Source organism: Acipenser ruthenus, chromosome 5 (assembly GCF_902713425.1).
Source record: "Acipenser ruthenus chromosome 5, fAciRut3.2 maternal haplotype, whole genome shotgun sequence".
Classification (NCBI taxonomy): Eukaryota; Metazoa; Chordata; class Actinopteri; order Acipenseriformes; family Acipenseridae; genus Acipenser; species Acipenser ruthenus.
The window spans coordinates 51,937,655-51,956,681 of record NC_081193.1 but is presented as its reverse complement, the minus strand read 5'-3'; the positions used below and the strand labels follow the sequence as shown (position 1 = coordinate 51,956,681).

The 19,027-nt window shown below is 38.3% G+C and overlaps 1 protein-coding gene across 4 annotated transcripts in view; it reads left to right on the top strand.

The window, feature by feature from the left end:
• The window catches only part of LOC117403027 (serine/threonine-protein kinase MRCK alpha-like), a 228,762-nt gene that overhangs the window by 62,395 nt on the left and 147,340 nt on the right, over window positions 1-19,027 (top strand). For all 4 annotated transcript variants that reach the window (XM_059024320.1, XM_059024319.1, XM_034004851.3 and 1 more), the window contains exon 2: window positions 11,949-12,040. In XM_059024320.1, the coding sequence (XP_058880303.1) occupies window positions 11,949-12,040 (92 nt within the window). The remainder of the gene's footprint in view (window positions 1-11,948; window positions 12,041-19,027) is intronic.

The window sequence follows — 19,027 nt, the reverse complement described above, 5'->3', positions numbered from 1 at the left end:
TTCAAGGGGGCCGAATACTTTCGCAAGGCACTGTATTTTTAACTGAATATCCTTCGATTTTTATGCACTTGTGTGAATACTCCCAGTGTGAATAGAGAGACAGTATTTTATTACAATTAGAAAAAAGAAGTCTATGAAAAATGTGAAACTGCAGTTTGGATATACCATCTCCACTCACCCACTGTACAACCCAGACCTAGTAACATTCAGTTCTTTTGAAGGATTGTCCTATGTTAGGGTGACCATGTTCCAGTGTTCCACCAGAATTTTCCATTATAACCACCAATATCAATCTTAGCAAAGGTTTTAATGCTTAATTTACACGTTAATTTATTGCGGTTTTCAACTTTAAAACTGTATTGTCTCCGGGATTGTTGAGCCATATTGTCACCCTATCGTATTTGGATATTTTAAATATGACAATGCTATAAAGCAGTGCTTCTCAACCCAGATCCTGAAGGACCTCTATCTCTTCTGGTTTTCATTCCATCTGAGCTCAGAATTACTTAGTTGAGCTAATAATTGGTGTAATTTAGACCTTTCAAATTGTTTTCAGCTCTTAAATAGGTAGAGAGAGTTCAGGTAAGTGTTCAATTAATTACCTGAAAACTAGTTGGAATGAAAACCAGAAGACACAGGGGTGCTCCAGGACCAGGGTTGAGAACCACTGCTATAAAGAATGCTATCTGCAAATGGTTACTTGACTTGGAGAAGTCTTTTTATAATGATTCAGTAGTGGCCCTCGTTTTATTGTAGAATAGAAAAATAGCTGTCCACAGCAGGTTTACAGTGCAAAAAGAATTGCCATTTTTCACACTACATCATCTTTGTTATTTATCTTGAATAGAAGCCTATTTTGTTTCTCACCAATACTTCATCGTTTAATGTTCCCGGCGCATTTTTTTCCTTTTACTGCATCTGCGTGTGCTCTCTGGAACAGTAGCCTACTGAAATTGACAAGTGGCATCGGGAACTGAAATTGACGTGACAACTGGTTTTTAAAGGGAGATTTGCATTTTAGTTTTTTAAAAGAATGTTATCACATAACATGTGTTAATTCAGTTGTGACATTTCTAAAGTAAAATAAGTACAATAGCTGACTGTGGTGGGTTATGGGAGGAAGTGATGTGACACAGAAGTGATGGAGACAGGAAGCACGTAGTTGGGGGGTGGATTTTTATTTATAACTCCCACAAAAAAACACAAAGTCCCGAGCAAGAGGGTTCCAACACAACTGCAGCAAAAGAAACTGCCTCTGTTACCAGCTATGGTAAGCAGAGGCTTGAAATGAAAAACAAATAGTCCAAACAGAAGAGAAACACTGCCACAGGGTTTTTCAGTGATCCACACCACAGCAGGTGGCTCGGGCTCCCTCTTAAAAACAGGATAAGTAATTCCTGCAGCTTCCAAGGATCTTAGGGGAAAGTCTGGACTCGAAGGCAGCCGGTCTGGGAATCCTCAGTCTGAATATAAACAAAACAAACAAAAGAACAAAACTCACAGAGCTCACGCAGCACAACTGTCTCAGTCCAGGATAGGGAGACCAAATGGCAGAACCCCACAGCCTAAATAGTGCCGAGCCCTGACCCTACAATCAGTGCACTGCCCCACCTCAGCCAGTCGTCGAGCACAGCACAGCTGATTGCAATAATGGGGCTCAACCATGAGGTCCTGCCCCAAGTTAAAATGGCCGCCACGACTGTGGCTTCTGCCCCAACCATGACTCAGCCGTTCTCCTGTGTCTCGGTCCTTCCTGCACAGCGCTGCCAGTAGTCGGGAGGGCAAATTACAAGACGGACTCCTTTCACTTCTGTCACACTGACCTTGTTTTTTTTCCTTCCAAAACTGACACACTAGACACTATCCCACTATCTGGACACTGCCTCCCTCATCGATCCTGCATTCTTAGCAAGATCTCTCGATTTGCTGAAAATTATTGTGAAAGCTTATAATGGAAAGCGAAAGTTGTTTAATATCATATCAGTGTTTACAAATACACCACACACCTGTTTTTACTAGGCTATAATATAAAGCCTTCCATTCTTTATTTTATTGCATACATTTTGTTGTGTTAACGTTTTATTTGTGACCTGCTATTTTGTCTGATTTGAATGTCTTTTTTTAATTGTATGCATTTTATTGCTTGTTTATTTCTGTGATGTCTGTATGGCCTTTATAATAATTTTTATTGTAAAAGAACTTTGGGATACTATATTGTATGTAAAAAGGGCACAAGAGTTAGGCTAATATTGTCAATTTTTTTTGCTTTAGTTTTCATTTGCTTTAGTTTTTCTTTTTTTTTTTTTTACGGCTTAGCATACAGCAATCATATTAGTGTGTAGGCTGTATTGTGGTCGTTTTGAGGACTTTCTCTTATTTGAAAGAACTGAAAGAGTCCCTTTGCTATATGTATTGTGACAGTGCTGTGTCATTTTGTTGATACCAAGCTTTTTCTATTTTGTGGACGGAATATCCTCCAGTTTTAAATAGGCTAATCATTGTCTTAACCTAAACATTTTTAAACATTATACCAGACAATTAGTGTAAGTAAAAGCATCACTCTGCAGCGTCTTCGAAAACAGGAACAATTTATTAAATACCAGCAACAAAGTTAGTTCTGCCTGAATGGACGTGTTTTGCAGAATGCTTTAATTCAGCTTGGCAGGCTGTGTTCTGCAGCGCCCTGTACTGTGCTGGGAAATCACGGGGGGGCATCAACTTATTGATGTTCGGATTTGCGATGTTTTACTGTATATGAATACAAGTTCACTTTGACCCAGTAAATCCAACATTTTTCATTTGTCAAAATTTAAATGACAGATTTGATATATTACTGTCACTTGCAAATACATCATTGCAAAACATGTTTGTATAAGAAAAACAAGGATGCAGTCTTTAAAAAAAAAGCTGTTTATTGTTTAAACACAAGTACCATAATAATATTAATAATCAGCGGTTAATGACAGTAAACTGGTACTGATGTTAAGCCTGACATGCAAAGTGAAATTCATGCAGTTTAATATATTTAAAATTTGAAAATGAACAAAAAAACTCAACTTATGTAGGCATTTTAAATTTAAAACTGATTTGTTTTACTTTAATTCATTGCCACATCTGTTTAAGTTATTTTCTGCATTCCATCAAGATTAAAATTATTGCAGATGTGTTATTTTTAATAGCAGACTGTCTGTCTACCTCTTTTTCTTTTTCCCCTCTACTACAAACATTTCTTTATTTACAGCAGATGTTTTAAGGCAAAGAATTCAGTGTAGAAAATAATTTATTGACAGTCATTAAGTTCCGCAGTAATGATGCTGCTATATTTGAGTCCCAGTGGTTTCTCTCCTTAGAGCTATCTGCCTATAGCATAAAACAAAGCAGGCAGAAAGTTTATTAATGAAAATGCACCCTCAAAATGAGGCTGAGCTTGCTGTGAGGTGGAGAATGGGGAGATGGTGGGAGAATGAAGCAAGATAAGTGTAACTAATGAAAGTACAACAGGGTTTATTAACAATGTACTGTAAACTATCACTTGCCACTTTTGCCATGCTCACACTGCTTATTCGGGAAATACAAAAATAAAACAAATGTACCTACCTACCTACCCTATTTTTTTTTTCCAGTGTAACCAGTACCACACATTTTATTTGGCCTTACAATAAATAACAGTATGGCACAACAAAGTCATCAAATTCTTCTATGCCATATGACACGTGTATATGAAATGGCCTGTAGTACTTGAGATCTTTCACATCAAATGCAAAATAGGTTTCTGTATTTTTCTTACCCTCTCTCAAAGCATTAGTGTTCATTTAAAAAAAGTTTCACGAACAGCAGTAGGTAAAAGTGCTTGTTCCTCCAAGCTGGTAAGGTTGGTAACTTCTGTCAGTGTTTTAAATGTACTCTTCCAAACTAGTTCCTGCATACAAAATAAATAAATAAATATTTTATTTATCATGTATTGTGACACGGACGACTGTGTGGGGACGTCAGGCCACCTGCAGGAACATAAACAGATAATGCAGTACTGCAGTGCAAAGGCGCAGCATACTCTGGTAATGGCTCCATGAAATTTAAGATTGTATTCATCAAAAGCAGGCAGCCTTATTTATAGTACAGCACTACTAAACCTTGCCTTTTTGGAAAGGCATCCATAACCCCTTTGTGTCAAGTTCTAGACTTAATTAATCACATAATTTAAAGATCCTTATCCAAATAACATGAGCAAAAATGATCAGCCTTACCAAAGAGATATGTAACACACAAATTATGACGCAACACAAAGCAAAAAACAGACAAACACACCAGTAACTTGTAGCTTGGCCTTGTGCATCATGTTGGGCTTGATGTGAGGGTATAATGCAGAAGGGTGATGTTTATAACGTTAGTGCAGCGGTATTGTGGGAAAACTGGGCAATTGCACTTTTTTAGGTACTCAGTTTAATATGGCAGGGCTCTGTAGTGTTGTAAGAATTTATAGTACCTTTTTAAATGTCACAAGATGTTCAGCAGCTTGGACCACACAAATTCTTGCAGCCTCTTTCCTTCCTTTGGCTGATGGAGAAAGGAGATGCAGCAAAAAGCAGAATAGATGACACACACACACAATTAAAAACCTCGCCACAACTTAAATCGTCGTATGTTTTTAGAACACCTGGTTTGAGTTCAACAGTTCATCAACTTCAGTCCCAGAGTCATCATATAAAGTGATTTGCGTTCCAGCAGGAATACTGAACTTTAAAAAGACAATTTAGTTTTTGCTTAATATGCATTTAATCATCTATAACATGAATTTACAATTGACTTTGATTCTGCAACTAGTGCAAACGTCATTAGATGTAGAGACAGAACATGATGGCATGTAGACTTTAATGGTAAAACAATGCTATATAGACTTGCATTCCATCAATTCCTTGCTTTTACTTGTCCTATACATTCAGTTCTTGAATAAGCAAGAATACAGAATAATGTATTATGTATTACTTTGAAAAACAATGTATACTTACCATTTTGAAGACATTCTGTGTAATTTATATGCCTCTGCTGTAGCATTAACTTTCACATACTTCTGATTATCTCTGTATTTCACTTTAACCAGTATTCTGCAAAATTAAAACAACATTTAGTTCCCTATAGTATTTTTACATTTCCAATGCAATGCGTGGTGACCAACCACATATTTAAAAACAGTCAATTAATAATATTGTCAAGTTGGACGAGACGTTATGAATAAAGAGGTAGGCTAAAACATTTCTATTCTCAATTGCATGGTTTATTACAATATTTTCACAAAACTCAAAGTAAAAGCGACAAGGTTATTCATTTAACAACATCACACTCACCCCTCTCTTCAGTACACACTAACAAAATGAATGCATACCCCTCTCTTGTTTTTGAGCCGTTAGGTTCATTATCACCATAGAATGGTTGTTTTAATTCTAGTTTTTTTATATTGGTTGTTCAGTTAATGCGTTTTCTGAGAGTGGACAAAATCATAAACATAAATAATGAATTACCGATATAATTAAAAACACTGAAGGTAGAATACCCGTTAATTTAGATCGTGGTTTTCTTTTTAACGTAATATTCTTGTTTATAAAGTTCAAATGTATGTTTAAAGACATTTATAAAGGGAGTTTTATAGTTACAGAATATATAATGTTATATATTGTTCTGGTCCCTTGGAATTAAATAGTAAGTAGATTTCACTTTACTTCAAACATAGGGCACTAAAATACAGAGAACGATATACTATGTAATTATATATATACATGTAGCCTATATATGACTTTCAGAGAACATTATTAAATTAAAATATAAAAAAATTGTATGTATAGTAGTAATTTTCTTACCTTCTTGCCGAGCAACAGTCTCCTACCTTTACATGAGGCAAAGGTACAAGATGGCGTCAGCCTAGTTTTAAAAAATAGAAGGCAATACATTGTAAAATTAACACTAGCAGTGTTGAAGTAGCACCAATATTTAACACTATAATTCTACACTGTATTTAACACTACAACTTTTGCTGTGTATAATAGGAGAAACCTTTTATGTACATTTTAAATACATCTGAGGGACTGAGGCCTCTTTGAAACGGATTCTCGCTCTACAGGACCAGCTGTATGAATGGGTGTAAATCCTGACAGTCTCATCTAGCAGTAACAAGGAACACTAATCAAAGTACTATATTTCACAAGATACATCAAGAAAGTGAAACTTGGTGTCGGTGGAAATCTCTGATTACAAGACTTCATTTTTATAGTTCTTGTTTTTCGATGCCAACAAATCTACACTGAAATGAATCTTCCTTGTCAAAATACTGCCTTGCCACTGCCTTTTTTTTTTTTGAATAATGGGTATACAAAGTAACCTGGCATAAAAGATATTTAAAATAAGGTGGAGCAAGGCCATTTAGAGCCTTGTAGGCTAATAACATCTTAAAATCTATCCTGAATCGGACAGGAAACCAGTGTAGAGATGCCAGCACAGAAGTGATACCATTTCGTCTCTTAGACTCCGTTCAGACTACTGGGCCACCTCAGTTAATGTAAGGCTGAGGTGATGCCTTATTTTTCACTGTCGATATATCGTTCTCCAAAAAAGCTAATGCATCGATTCATCGACGTTCTGAAAGGGTTAACAAAAATAAATAAAAAACGCAGTTATACATGTGGAGCTGTGGATTACTGTGTAACATTGGAAGTAACACTTTGCAAACTATTATGCACATTAAATTGATTACATCAGTTTATGCATGTACAGAAGAAATTAAGTATATTCAATTATTTTTTTCCTATTGTTGATTTGTGTTGATTTATACCAGTTGGGGGTCAAAGCAAAATAAAAAAAAGAGGTTGTTTAAATCTATAACAAGTCAGAGTAACAACCAATCAAAAGGAAAAAAAAAATGTAAAAAGTTATCGCTGTCCACAGCAGTTTAGTAACGAGTGTTGTCCATGGCTTATATTTGAATTGTGTTAAGGACCATGATAGTGTCCACATTTTGTTTTAATTTAAGCGATGACTGGCAATCCCATCAGTAAACTTACAGGGGGCGATGCAGGGGGGAGAAGGTGAGCTCAATCGCATGTCTCTTTACCAAAACCCTACGATACCTAATATCGGGGTAATATAAAAATAACAGGATCAATGTGACGCTTCACCTGTAGAGGAAAGCACAGGACCTAAAACGCTTCCAAGTCACACTGCAAAAGTCCACCAATGCAGACGGCTACAGGTTCAGCATGAAAGCAATAAAAAGTACTTAACCTTATTTTTTAGGATCTTTTATTTTCGTACAATGGGGTAATTTTAAATAACTACTTTTAGTTTGGTTATATTATAATTTAATTATGAACTTTACTATTGTTACCTGTGACAAACAATAGCCCAGCAGACAGTGAAGCACTCATTACTGATACGTTTATGAGCAGATCATATACAGAATATGACATTTTTTTTTTTTTTTTTTTTGAAATGCCCAGTTTTTAAGCCTGGCTCACCGTTGCAACCCCCACGCTGACTCGGGAGAGACGAAGACAAACATACGTGTCCTCTGAAACGTGTGTCGTCAGCCGTCCGCTTCTTTTCAGTCTGCGGGCCCGCCATGCAGCTACCTCAGAGATACAGCGTCGGAGGACCATGCAGCTCTACAGGGGCCGCTGCTGTGCGGTGAGCTGAGGGCACCCGTGTCAACCTAAGCCCTCCCCACCCCGGGCGGCACTCGGCCAGTTGTGCACCGCCCCCTGGGAACCCCCGTCCTGCATTCCACATGGAGTGCCTTTCACGGATGCGCCACTCGGGAGCCCCTTAATATGACTATTCTAATAAGTATTACCAATTCTATATTTATGAAACATGATAAGCATAACTTTATTAAGGGGTCAAACTGTTAAAAGAAAAACTGCTGACTAATCTGGTGCGTAAAGAAAAAAGACTATTCTGCAGATTAATCTGGTGGGTTCTGTAAGAAAGTTTTCAATACTGTACTTTACTACTTTCCAAAGAGAACTTGTCAGCATATTTTTTTAAAGTTCTTTGTTGATTTTTGCAACTATTATTAGGGTATTTACCCTCAATTAAAAAAATGTGAATGTTTTCTAAAACCAGTTCTTCCATTTTCATGTACTGATTCAAAATGAAAGGTGACAGTTTTTGGCTTCACTGATACAAGTTGAAAACAGCAAAGTTCATGAGCATCATAGAGCGCTCTCCATAGGCACAATCGCCAGATGCCTGCTTCACCAACCAATAATATATATCCGAGTGGAAATCCACTCAATCAAAATCACACGTGTACAGGTGGAAAGTCCTGATGTAATAGTTCCTGTATTATTTATTTATTTATTTATTTATTTATTTATTTATTTATTTTTTCATCTGCGGTTCACTTTGAGCAGCTAAACAAAAATAAAATATGTATGCACAGTGGTTTAGAGATTAATATATAATACCGTTAAAAATCAATTAAATATCGTTATTTTCTTTTATCTTCATTTTTAATTGTGCATATCTGAGTCATCCTGTGTAACCCCTATGACCCTTAGAAGTACCCCCAGGTGTATGCGTACCCCCGGTTGAAAAACCCTGGGCTACAGAATAGTATGAATATAATAAATATTAATTTTATTTAAACAAACCTTGCAAAAATATAAACATTACAGTTCTTGTTGCAGTTTAATGATTAGTTTACCTGTGCCTCATTATATATGGACTCAAACAAACAAAAAAACATTTAAAACTGTAAATTCAGCTCTTAGCAGAACAGAATTAATTCAGTCGCACATTAAAAAAACAAAACCAAAAAAAAACACTCTGTTTGGGAATTCAGTTTCACTTTTTACATGCTGTCATTTTGGTAGCCTCCAGTACCTTGCATTTTTTTTCCTTCGATCTGCCCAAGAGGCAATGAACACATTAAATGCGTCCTGGCTAAAGTCAGAATAAAGGAAAAAAATCACTGACCTACTGTATTTTTATAGAACAGAAGTTATGACAAATGACTTCGATTCTCCACGCTGGTTACATATCAAGATCTGTGCATCTGTCATCTTAATACTATATACACTGTTCTGGTTTTGATTTATCATTGGACTTTAGTGCATTAAGTTCAATGCTCTGAGTTAAAAAAAAATATATATATATCTTCACCTTTCATGCATATACAGTATTAACAAATACAAAATTAACAGAACTGTATAATGCATTTATAATTGAGAGCGTTTGATGGAACAAATATACAGAAATGTATAATGCATTTAACCAAATGCTCACCATCCCGATAGTAGTAAATATTGCCCTAAGGGTCGTAACCCTTTGACGCCTAAGCAGAATGCCCATATATGGGCATGAATATGACCACTTTGTATTAAAACCCAATATATCTACAGAAAGGCATTAAGTAGCTGTTTCCAATGATGGAATGTATTTAATGGATTGTATTATATATTTTTTTCATATAAGCCACGTCTCCCCCAAAAAATATTGAAAAATGTAAAATAAATAATATTTTAAAAACTGCCAATGTCAGACTCTTTCCAGGTTTTATTTATTTATATATATATATATATATATATATATATATATATTCAAATCAGAAATGAAATATCTTTTACAGTTGCAGACAAGGTTTTACGATGCATGATATTTTACGAAAAACCACCTCCGAAATGGCAAATGCAGACCAGCTCTAAGACTTTTCAAAAACTGAGACTGGAAACATTATTACCCTGTTTGTGATAAAAGTATACTTATTTATGAGTATAGAGGTCACAAAGCAACTTACAAGTATTGGTAAAATACTTCGACAAAGCTTTGATAGTAAGATTTTTATTTGCAAAACTAGAATAAATACATCACACACAGAAACAAAGAAAGTACAAATACAGAGTAGCATAATAATAATAATAATAATAATAATAATAATAATAATAATAATAATGATGACTACAGCTAAATAATGACTCCATCATTTTACACACACACACAAACAAAGAAAACGTAGAAAAAGTAATAATAATAAAATATAGCTGCTAATAATAATAATAATAATAATAATAATAAGTGACCCGCCAGCTAGTTAGACATCAGGTGCAGGTATTTAGTTTTGCCTTCATCCACCACCTGAAGAGAAAGATGAAAATGATATATATATATATAGGTGATGTTACCGTGATCAAAGAAGTCAATAAGGTCTTGTAGGTAATGTTTCTCAGCAAAGTAGTTTATTACACAGGAAGCAGAAGTGTCCACAGCATTACAGTACAGTGAAAGCAAAGTACTGGATGACCCTCAATGACACTGCGAACCACAAAGGATTTCTGCTTTACAGTTCTAATTATACTGTAAGCAACCATACAGCCTATCACATACCACTATCGATTTAATCTACTGGTTAATCAACTAATGCCCATAAATTAACTCATCAAAAATTAATTGAGTGACAGCCTTAGTAATATTGTATTAATAATAGCCTCCCAGAGTTCAAACAACCTTTGAACTTTGTAAATGTAAAACTGAGTCTGTGGACGGGATCTCAATAGTACGTTGCATGTCTTGCAGAAAGTACATTTTGGCTGACATGAAGGATATAGGAAGAATCAAAATGCTAGCACAAGTCGTTGATAACAGCTGTGGGATGGGTTACGTGAGAGCTACACAGTGCTTTCAGTATACAGAAGTGAACAAAAGGTGCTGCAGAGGGTTTAGCAGGGGGATGCTTGGGGCTGCTGTATTAAAAATGGGAATTTTTACCACCAGATACTTTTCCCACCATGAGTTACATGTCGGGCATGAGTTACACAGCTCTTATTGTGCATGCAAATGACACCCCTTCTGGCACCATTTTCTCAGTCGCACGTGGTTCATGTGTCATCAACCACAAGTGAAGTAAACACCTTTCCCAGAATTTCATCCACTTGAGCTGGAATGGCCCTTTTGCAGTAGATACATGTTAAATAGATAATTGTTAAAGGTTCCAAGGTGTTTATTGTAGTCTATTTGTGCCATTTTCTTAAGAGCTTTCTGCCAGATAGAATGATAATAGCAATACAGTAGGCATTTCTGCTGCTGCTCTGAACATATCTATACATTAGGCAAAAAAAGGCACTGTTCTAGTGCTGTTTTAATAAAGAATTAATCCAAGAAAAAGATTAAAAGCATCCCCAGTGATAGACACTTTTGTACTGCTAATTTGGTACCAGGGGAGGCGGGTGTTTGATCAGGGCTCTTGCCAGATTCAATGCATAGTTGCTAATGGGTCTCGGGGGTTTAGATTATATCTGGATAGTATGTGCTCCCGAAAGAACACACACTTATGTAACTTCCTGTACTGTCTATACAGTACATAGACACTCATGTTACCTTTTCCATCAGTTTTGTTGTTTTTTTTTATCCATATGATTACACCATAACAATTTAATATTTTATTTTATGGTTGTGTGGGATCTGCAAAACTATTTTGGTAAGCTGAAAGCAATTGTAAAATATGTCAAACTTAGTACTATTAACTTCTGAGACTTGTTTTACATATTCTTTCAAGGAGTTGCAGTTAGATTTTTATCATACATACCAGTATAAACTGGAATGAATGTCACTCTAATGCGTGTTTTATTTGTTTTGTACTGGTAAACCAAAAGTACTATGTGTGTAATCTACTTGTACTCTCTTCCGTATCTCACGTCATTTAAGGATAATACATTTGGTTTATGGCTCTGTATGTTTGTCAGAATAACAATGGCAAATACGAAACCCGTTCAAAACATTATGGAATTCAACAATTCAATTCAAATCTTAATATAGCACTTGGACCACTGTCATCCTCAAATATGGGCCTTGCTGTTTTATTTGAATTACAGATTGACATGATAGTTATTTAAGGATTTGCAATTCTGTGTTTATTGAAACAGTCCACCCTGCTTATTAAAGAATACCTTTGTTTTTCTTTACAGCGAAGCCCTTTACTTCAAAAGTGAAGCAAATGCGCCTGCACAAAGAAGACTTTGAAATCCTTAAAGTGATTGGACGAGGAGCCTTTGGTGAGGTAAGCATCTTGGCTGGATTTTTGCTCTCTGCTCCCTTGTGGAGTGCACACAGGGATCTGCTGTGAAATCCTCAGATGGTCTGCATGGAGTGTGCAGAAGAAATTCAAGTCTGACAGAAACACCATAATAAACACTTCTTTTAATTTAGGAAACATTCTCCTATTTCTGTGTTTTACAGTTCTCACATTTCTTTATTAAACTTTTTCAGAAGAATGCTTCCTGAGCAGCTAAGAGAGACATTTCTTTAACCCTTAGCGGGCCATTTATTCAGCGCGTCTCAGGCGCGTCAGGTCCAATTTATTTTCACACGCAGAGTTTATTTTAGACGCGCTGTTTAAAAGTATTTTTTTCACAGTAAAACAGATTTAAATGGCACTGCATAGCAACAGGACACTCAGCACTGCATCTCCAGCCCCGCCCCACCCCTTATTCACTGTATTTTTCACATACCTCTTCATAGTCGTGCATACTGATAAATAATTTCCTGATCACTTGTTTTATCACCAAACTCCTCAATAATGCGATCCAAGTCATTATTCATTACTGTAACATCTCCAAAAGCTCTACAAATGTCCATGATATTCTTTGAGCGCTGGATGCAGAAGCAGCTATCTTGTTTGTTTATGGCCGTGCTATCTCTGTGGTGCCGGGGCTATGTGTATTGCTCAGATCCGTCCTCCTTTTTTTTTCGGCGTCTCTTGGCTCCTATCGGTCTCACTCGGCCATTGAATGGTTTTCTTGGCTTTTTCCAGAGAAAAAACGACTAGAGACTTGTGCTTTACGTCTTTTTGATGATGTCAGACACAGTTAAAAGCATCCCCAGTGAAAAATGTAAATGTTGGACCTGGTCCGACATTGGACCGCAAAGGGTTAATGCAGGAGAGCAGCTCAGTTACAGTAGGAAAGTGTTGCACCTTTCATCTGTTTTCAAGAATTCTCTCCCTCAAAGTTTGGCAAGTTGTAATCTTTTTTACAAGAAACCGCAACAACAAATAGAGCTGTCCTCTCTTGCAGTTAATGTGTCAAAAAGATGTCCATATCGGCTTGTATATTTTAGAAAGCTGTCATAATTAGTTCCATATCAAGTATGAAATGTAACTATTACCGTATGGGTGTTTTACCTCCTAAAGACTCTGAACCTGAATAAATATATCAAAGCTGCACACAGTTCCTGTAATGTAGTCATGCCTGCCCCCGAGGGCATATAAGGACTACCAGCACAGATCACAGCATCATTTTTCTTTTCAGAGGACTGAAACCTGATGGGAGAGCCATAGACCTATGAGTACGTGTTGCTTTTATCTGTGTATTTACTTGCTATTGTGTATTACACTAATTAATGCTATAATTATTGATGTTGTATTAGTTTACTAATTACATGTAATTTTTTGCACACAGCCTGTTGTTTATGTCCCACAGCGGGCTTGGCTTGTGTCTCTCGTGAAGCCGGTAGCTTGTGTCGCCTTTCCCGGGGACCAAGCAACTTGAGTCAGCTGACGTGTTCTCCTCACAGGCTGCTTAACTCCGGAGTTAAAAATTAAAGTTTAGTTTTTGTAAACAATATTATTTTGTGCTGTTGCTTTATTACTGTTTTCTGTGAGTGTCTTTCTCGTGTCTTTTTTTACAGAAACACGAGCACAGCAGCTCTTTGATGACCAAGATACGTGCTTTGGCTGAGATTGCTTGCAGTTTCTCCCACAGTATCTTGTTGCCATCTTGGTGACTGCTTGCAGGGAATGGTGCTTGCAGAGCTGCTGCATGAGTGCACGGCTCCGCCTGCCCCCTCTGTCCCTTTGGGGCACCAAGGGGATACAAAAACAGACTGGCAGCAGGATGATGTGCTGTCCATCGCCACCTCCTGAGGAGGTGGGCAAACAAGAGCTGGTATTACCCTCCGACGATGTAGTGTCAGACAGCACATCCCCTGCTATTAAGCTGTCCCTATCAGCAGAGCTTCTGCCACTGATAAAGGGCCGCTGCGGTTTTAAATATGCCCTGGCCTGCTGCCTCTTCCATGTCCACCCCATGTCCACATCTCCCCCATGCACCTGGATTTTCTTTTGGAAATACAATCCTCCTGGGGTCACCTAGCTACAACTCTGCTGTTTCCCGGTCGATGGACATGCTGTACAGCCTGCATGACACGAAGAAGCTGGGTTTGGCCCAATTTCCACCGGTAGAGGCTTCAATCGCCACTCTGGTACAAGCGCCTCAACTAGCTCTCCTGACCAAGGATGCTAGCTGCCCTAACAAACAGTGTTGGGTCTCCGAAATAATTCTAAAGCGTGATTACTCAGCCGGTGCGTTCGCCACGCAGCTAGGAAATTACAACAGCATACTGGTAGCCTACCAGGTCTAGTTGTTAAAGTCGCTTTCTGAGACTCTGGCTACTTTGGTAGCCGCAAGAAGGCAGCTTTGGCTTTCGCAGGCACGCGTGCCTAATGTGGATATAGCACCACTGTTTGATTTCCCCTCATTACACCAGGGCATATCTTTGGTCCTGCAGTGGATGAGATGCTACAGCGCTCTTGCCGCACATGGGAGTCAACAAAGGAGCTGATGCGTCTGCTTCCCAAACGACCACCACCAATGCGCAAGCCAGCAGCAAACTGGTGCCCAAGGCCCCAGCAGCCTCATAGACCAGCACAGCTGGCTGCAACTACGGCCAGAGGTGTTTTTCATAACTGGCTGCGTGCCACGGGAGCTTTAACAAGTTACGCCGCCAGACGCAGAGGCAAAAAACCAAGCTCAGCAGCAGCTATAGGAACTTGCTGACACAAGGCCACGGCCCCTTTTCAGGGAGCCATCTGGAGTATTGGCATCGGTGCACCACGGACCTCAGGGTGCTTACTACTGTTCAGACAGGTTATTCTCTGCAATTCAGGCACAGTCCTCCTCCCTTTTGGGACGTGACTACAGTGTTAGTCACAGACCAACAAGATGCTGCGGTGTTGTCTTAGGAGGTAACAGCTCTGCTGCAAAAATTGCCTATTTGCACGGTACACCCTCTCGAAGGAAGGGTCTTACTCTAGATACTTCTTGGTGCCCGAGCGTATTTTCACATACACAGACCAGGGCACAGGAGGCACAGGAGGTACCTGCGGTTTGCTTTTCAACAGCATACATGTTCTGTGTCCTGTCATTTGGCCGGGGACCCGCTAGCTATAAATGCCTTGGGCCACCAGTGGCCGAGGCAACTGTTATATGCCTTCCCACCGCTCGCAATGCTCCCGCTGTGTCTGACAATCAGACAGTACCGAGCCAGGATGCTATTTAGTATAGCTCCTGAGCGGCCAGTCGTGGAGACCAAGCATCGGGTCCTGTTAAGTCAGGCGTGGGGGAACATTTATGGCATCCCGACCATTCAAGCCTATAGCTCTGGATTTGGACCCTGAATGGCTGCATTTAAGCCATCTCGGTCTGTCAGTGTGGTAATGGCTACATTTGTATTTCAGGGAACCAGCGTTATGATAATAACCTAATGTTCATTATCCTCTGTTCGTCTTCATTCCTTCATCTTTTTAAATGGCTGTGTCCTTCTAATCATGCCAGGGTCGCAGAAGCCTAGTTTCTTATTCACAGGCACATGGCTTTGAGCATGTGATGGTTATAAAAATCTGACCTGATTTAACAGTGATTTGTTTGAGTCATATAATTAGTCTGCATAATTGTATTTTTCTAACAGATATCTTAGATATGTATTTTTTGGAATCCTAGGGGAGACTATCATGTTTACTGTAAAATAAGTATTTAATTCAGTCATACAGCTAAAGGGAATGGTTTCAGAGCAGCAAGGTATTCACAATTGACTGCATTAAGCAAATTTGGAAGTCATGTTTAATTGTACTAGTTATAAACTGCATTTAAATATTTACCTTAGCATGTAAAATGGGCTCCTTCTATAGCTCATTCATACTGTGTTGACTGTTATGCATTCATTTGAGGTGAGGATAGCAATATTCTGCATATGACAGCAAAATAGATGAACTACCCAATGCTGTGTTTTCATGCGTTCACTTATTTTTGTCTTCACTACAGGTCATTGCTGCAAATTTAAGTCCAAATTAATTTCATACAGCATCCTTTCCTAGTATATATTATATAACAAAGTGTTAATGACTGCATCACTTCTGGAAAGTGTAGCCTTCCATTTTGACTGCACAACAAAGCAATTCAGTCTGCTTTCAGTTAAGTTGAGTTTTATTTAACCCTGAGGGGAACTATCCTTGGAGATCATTGTTGTCGGTGACCATCTGTAAATACAATCTTAAAACTATTATCCGTAACTTTAAACACTTAATTCTAAGATTTTGGCTCAGTGAGAAAGCTGAGTAGCACTGAGACTTGTTTTATACAGGATGTTGAATAGAAAGGTGTTCATATGAAAATGACCTTTTCACCATCATAAAGTCTTCAAGGTATCTCTGTCTATCTTACATTATGTTGACCTACTTAGGCATGGTTTTTGGATCATGATGGAATTCTCTTACATGGTTTTTATAACCCACTATAGTATGCTGCTAAAACAACAATTGTATTCAATATTTCCACAGATCTGATTTCCAGAATTGTGAAGGGGTGCTTACTAAATGGCATGTTTATCAGCATTCCTCATTTAACACTCACATTAAGAGCATCCACTTGCCAACTTGCTTACCTGTTTGTTAATGCAGCCATTGATCTCACATTTAGGTCTGGTGCCTGCTGTATTAGCACACACACACACACAGCGTAGACAGATTGTTACAGAGTTGTTAAGGACATTCTATTGCACAAGCTTGAGAGTATAATGTGGTGGTATCTGCCCTGCCTGTATGTGTGTCACACTTTGCATCTAGAGAAGGAGTGGGCAAATCTTTTTTTGTAGACCTGCCTAAAGCAGTTAATTATTCCCTATTAAACCTGGAGTTGAATGGCCTCTGAAGACCAGTTGCCCAACCCTGTTCTAGATAATGCCAAGATGTGACTTGCCAAACTAAGTAAGATTTAGTTGTGCTTATAAAATATTTAGAATGAGCAACATAGAGAAATTTGCAAGCCATCTCACGGCTTCTCGGACAGCCTTCTATCTACGAGTGTGTTTGGACTGTAGTTCCTTGATGCTCATTGTCGGACGACAGAGTGCAGAGAATAGCTGCCTGTTTAGAGTTCTTTCAGCTTAATAGAGCGCTCATGGTTGATGTTCCACAGATTTCTGGGCTTGATGGCAGCAGCATCCCAGAACCATTGGGTCTCCTGCACATGCGCCCTCTGCAGGTCTGGTCAATAGCAGGGTTTTTCAGCCTGCGTTGAACTGCAACTGCCAATTGACAGTGTTTCGTCACTGTCTAAGGGCGCTCTTTTGGTGGAAACAGCCTGCCCATCTATGCCTCATCAGAAGGGAGGCCGTCACCACGGACACATCCAGCCTGGGCTAGGACGCTGTGTGGAATGGCAGGGGCGTGCAAGGTGTGTTGAACCCCCCTTGGCAGGCTCTCCACATCAGTGTTTTAACCCTTTGCAGTCCATTTATTAAGTGCGTGTCAGGCGCATCAGGTCCAATTTATTTTCACATGCGCAGTTAATTTTAGACGCGCTGTTTAAAAGTATTTTTTTCCCCACAGTCAAACGGGTTTAAAAGGCCCTGCATATCAACAAAGCACTCACTCGGTACGACTATTATTATTATTATTATTATTATTATTATTATTATTTATTTCTTAGCATATGTGAAAGCGATAGCAAACGAAAGGGTGGGGCGGGGCTGGATATGCCTAGTGAGTGCTTTGTTGATATGCAGGGCCTTTTAAACCCGTTTGACTGTAGAAAAAAATACTTTTAAAAGGCGCGTCTAAAATTAACTGCGCGTGTGAAAATAAACACTTAATAAATGGACTGCAAAGGGTTAAACGTGGTGCTTAACGCACTCATGACGTCTCTATTTGAGCACATGTATTCAGCTGAACTGAAATATTTATCGCTCAAAGCGGCTTGCTTTCACCTCTGCAAAGCGGGTGAGTGAGATGCAGGCTTTTGTATTCGGTTTTTAATCAATTCCATAGACCCCAGATCTGTACAATCCATTGACAGGAATATGTGTGATTGTCAGTTTCAATATAATAGCTATTAAATTAAGTTTAAGGCAAGTGCATGGAGACTTTTAAATATGAATTACGTATGTATTTGTTTTATTATTGATAAATAAACTCTTTATGCCGATTCTGATAATTGGCAGATTCTGATTCATTTTATTTTTTTGTCATTATTAATACAGTTGTAAACTAGGATGTCTCTGTGCTTTAAGTAATATTTAAGCTTTTAACTGAACACATCACACAAAAGCTGTTCTTGTTTTACAGTATGTATTTTAACAGGCACAAAGCAGAAGAGATCAGTGCAGATTTTCTTTTCAGCTTTGCCCGAGAAGGAGCCTGTGTTGGCCGTCATGGTTGTTTTGTGAGAAGTGCACTTTTTCTATTTCTCTCCCTCTAATTTCAGGCTTTGTTGACTGAAGTGGACTTCAGTAGGGGAGAACATCTCTCCAGTGTCTTATGCCGCTTTAGTGAGCAGCTGATTAGGCATCACTTTAGTGAAGGCTGCTAGTAGGAAATAGTCAGCTGGCAGATCTTGGCCCTTGCATCATATCGCTGGTGCAAGCTGTGCATTCTTGCCAAGTGTCCTCCGCAGAACATTCACATTTCAAAAAATCTTTAGCCAACCTTATCCCTCCACTTCGCTGTCCTAGTCTGACTAAACTGGAGATGTTTATTTTATTAAATCTGTTGAATTCCCATAGTTTTTTATACAAAGTACAGTTTAAAGAGAATTTGTCATACAGTAATATTTAAAGTCAAAGTAGGATAATAATTGCATCATAGTGGGATAATATCAATAGCAACATTTCATTTTATTCACCCAGTGCCAAATTCCCCTTGTTCTAATTTATTTAATACCAGCATCAGAGTCTATTGACTGTGACATTTGTGAAACATTGTGATATACTTTAT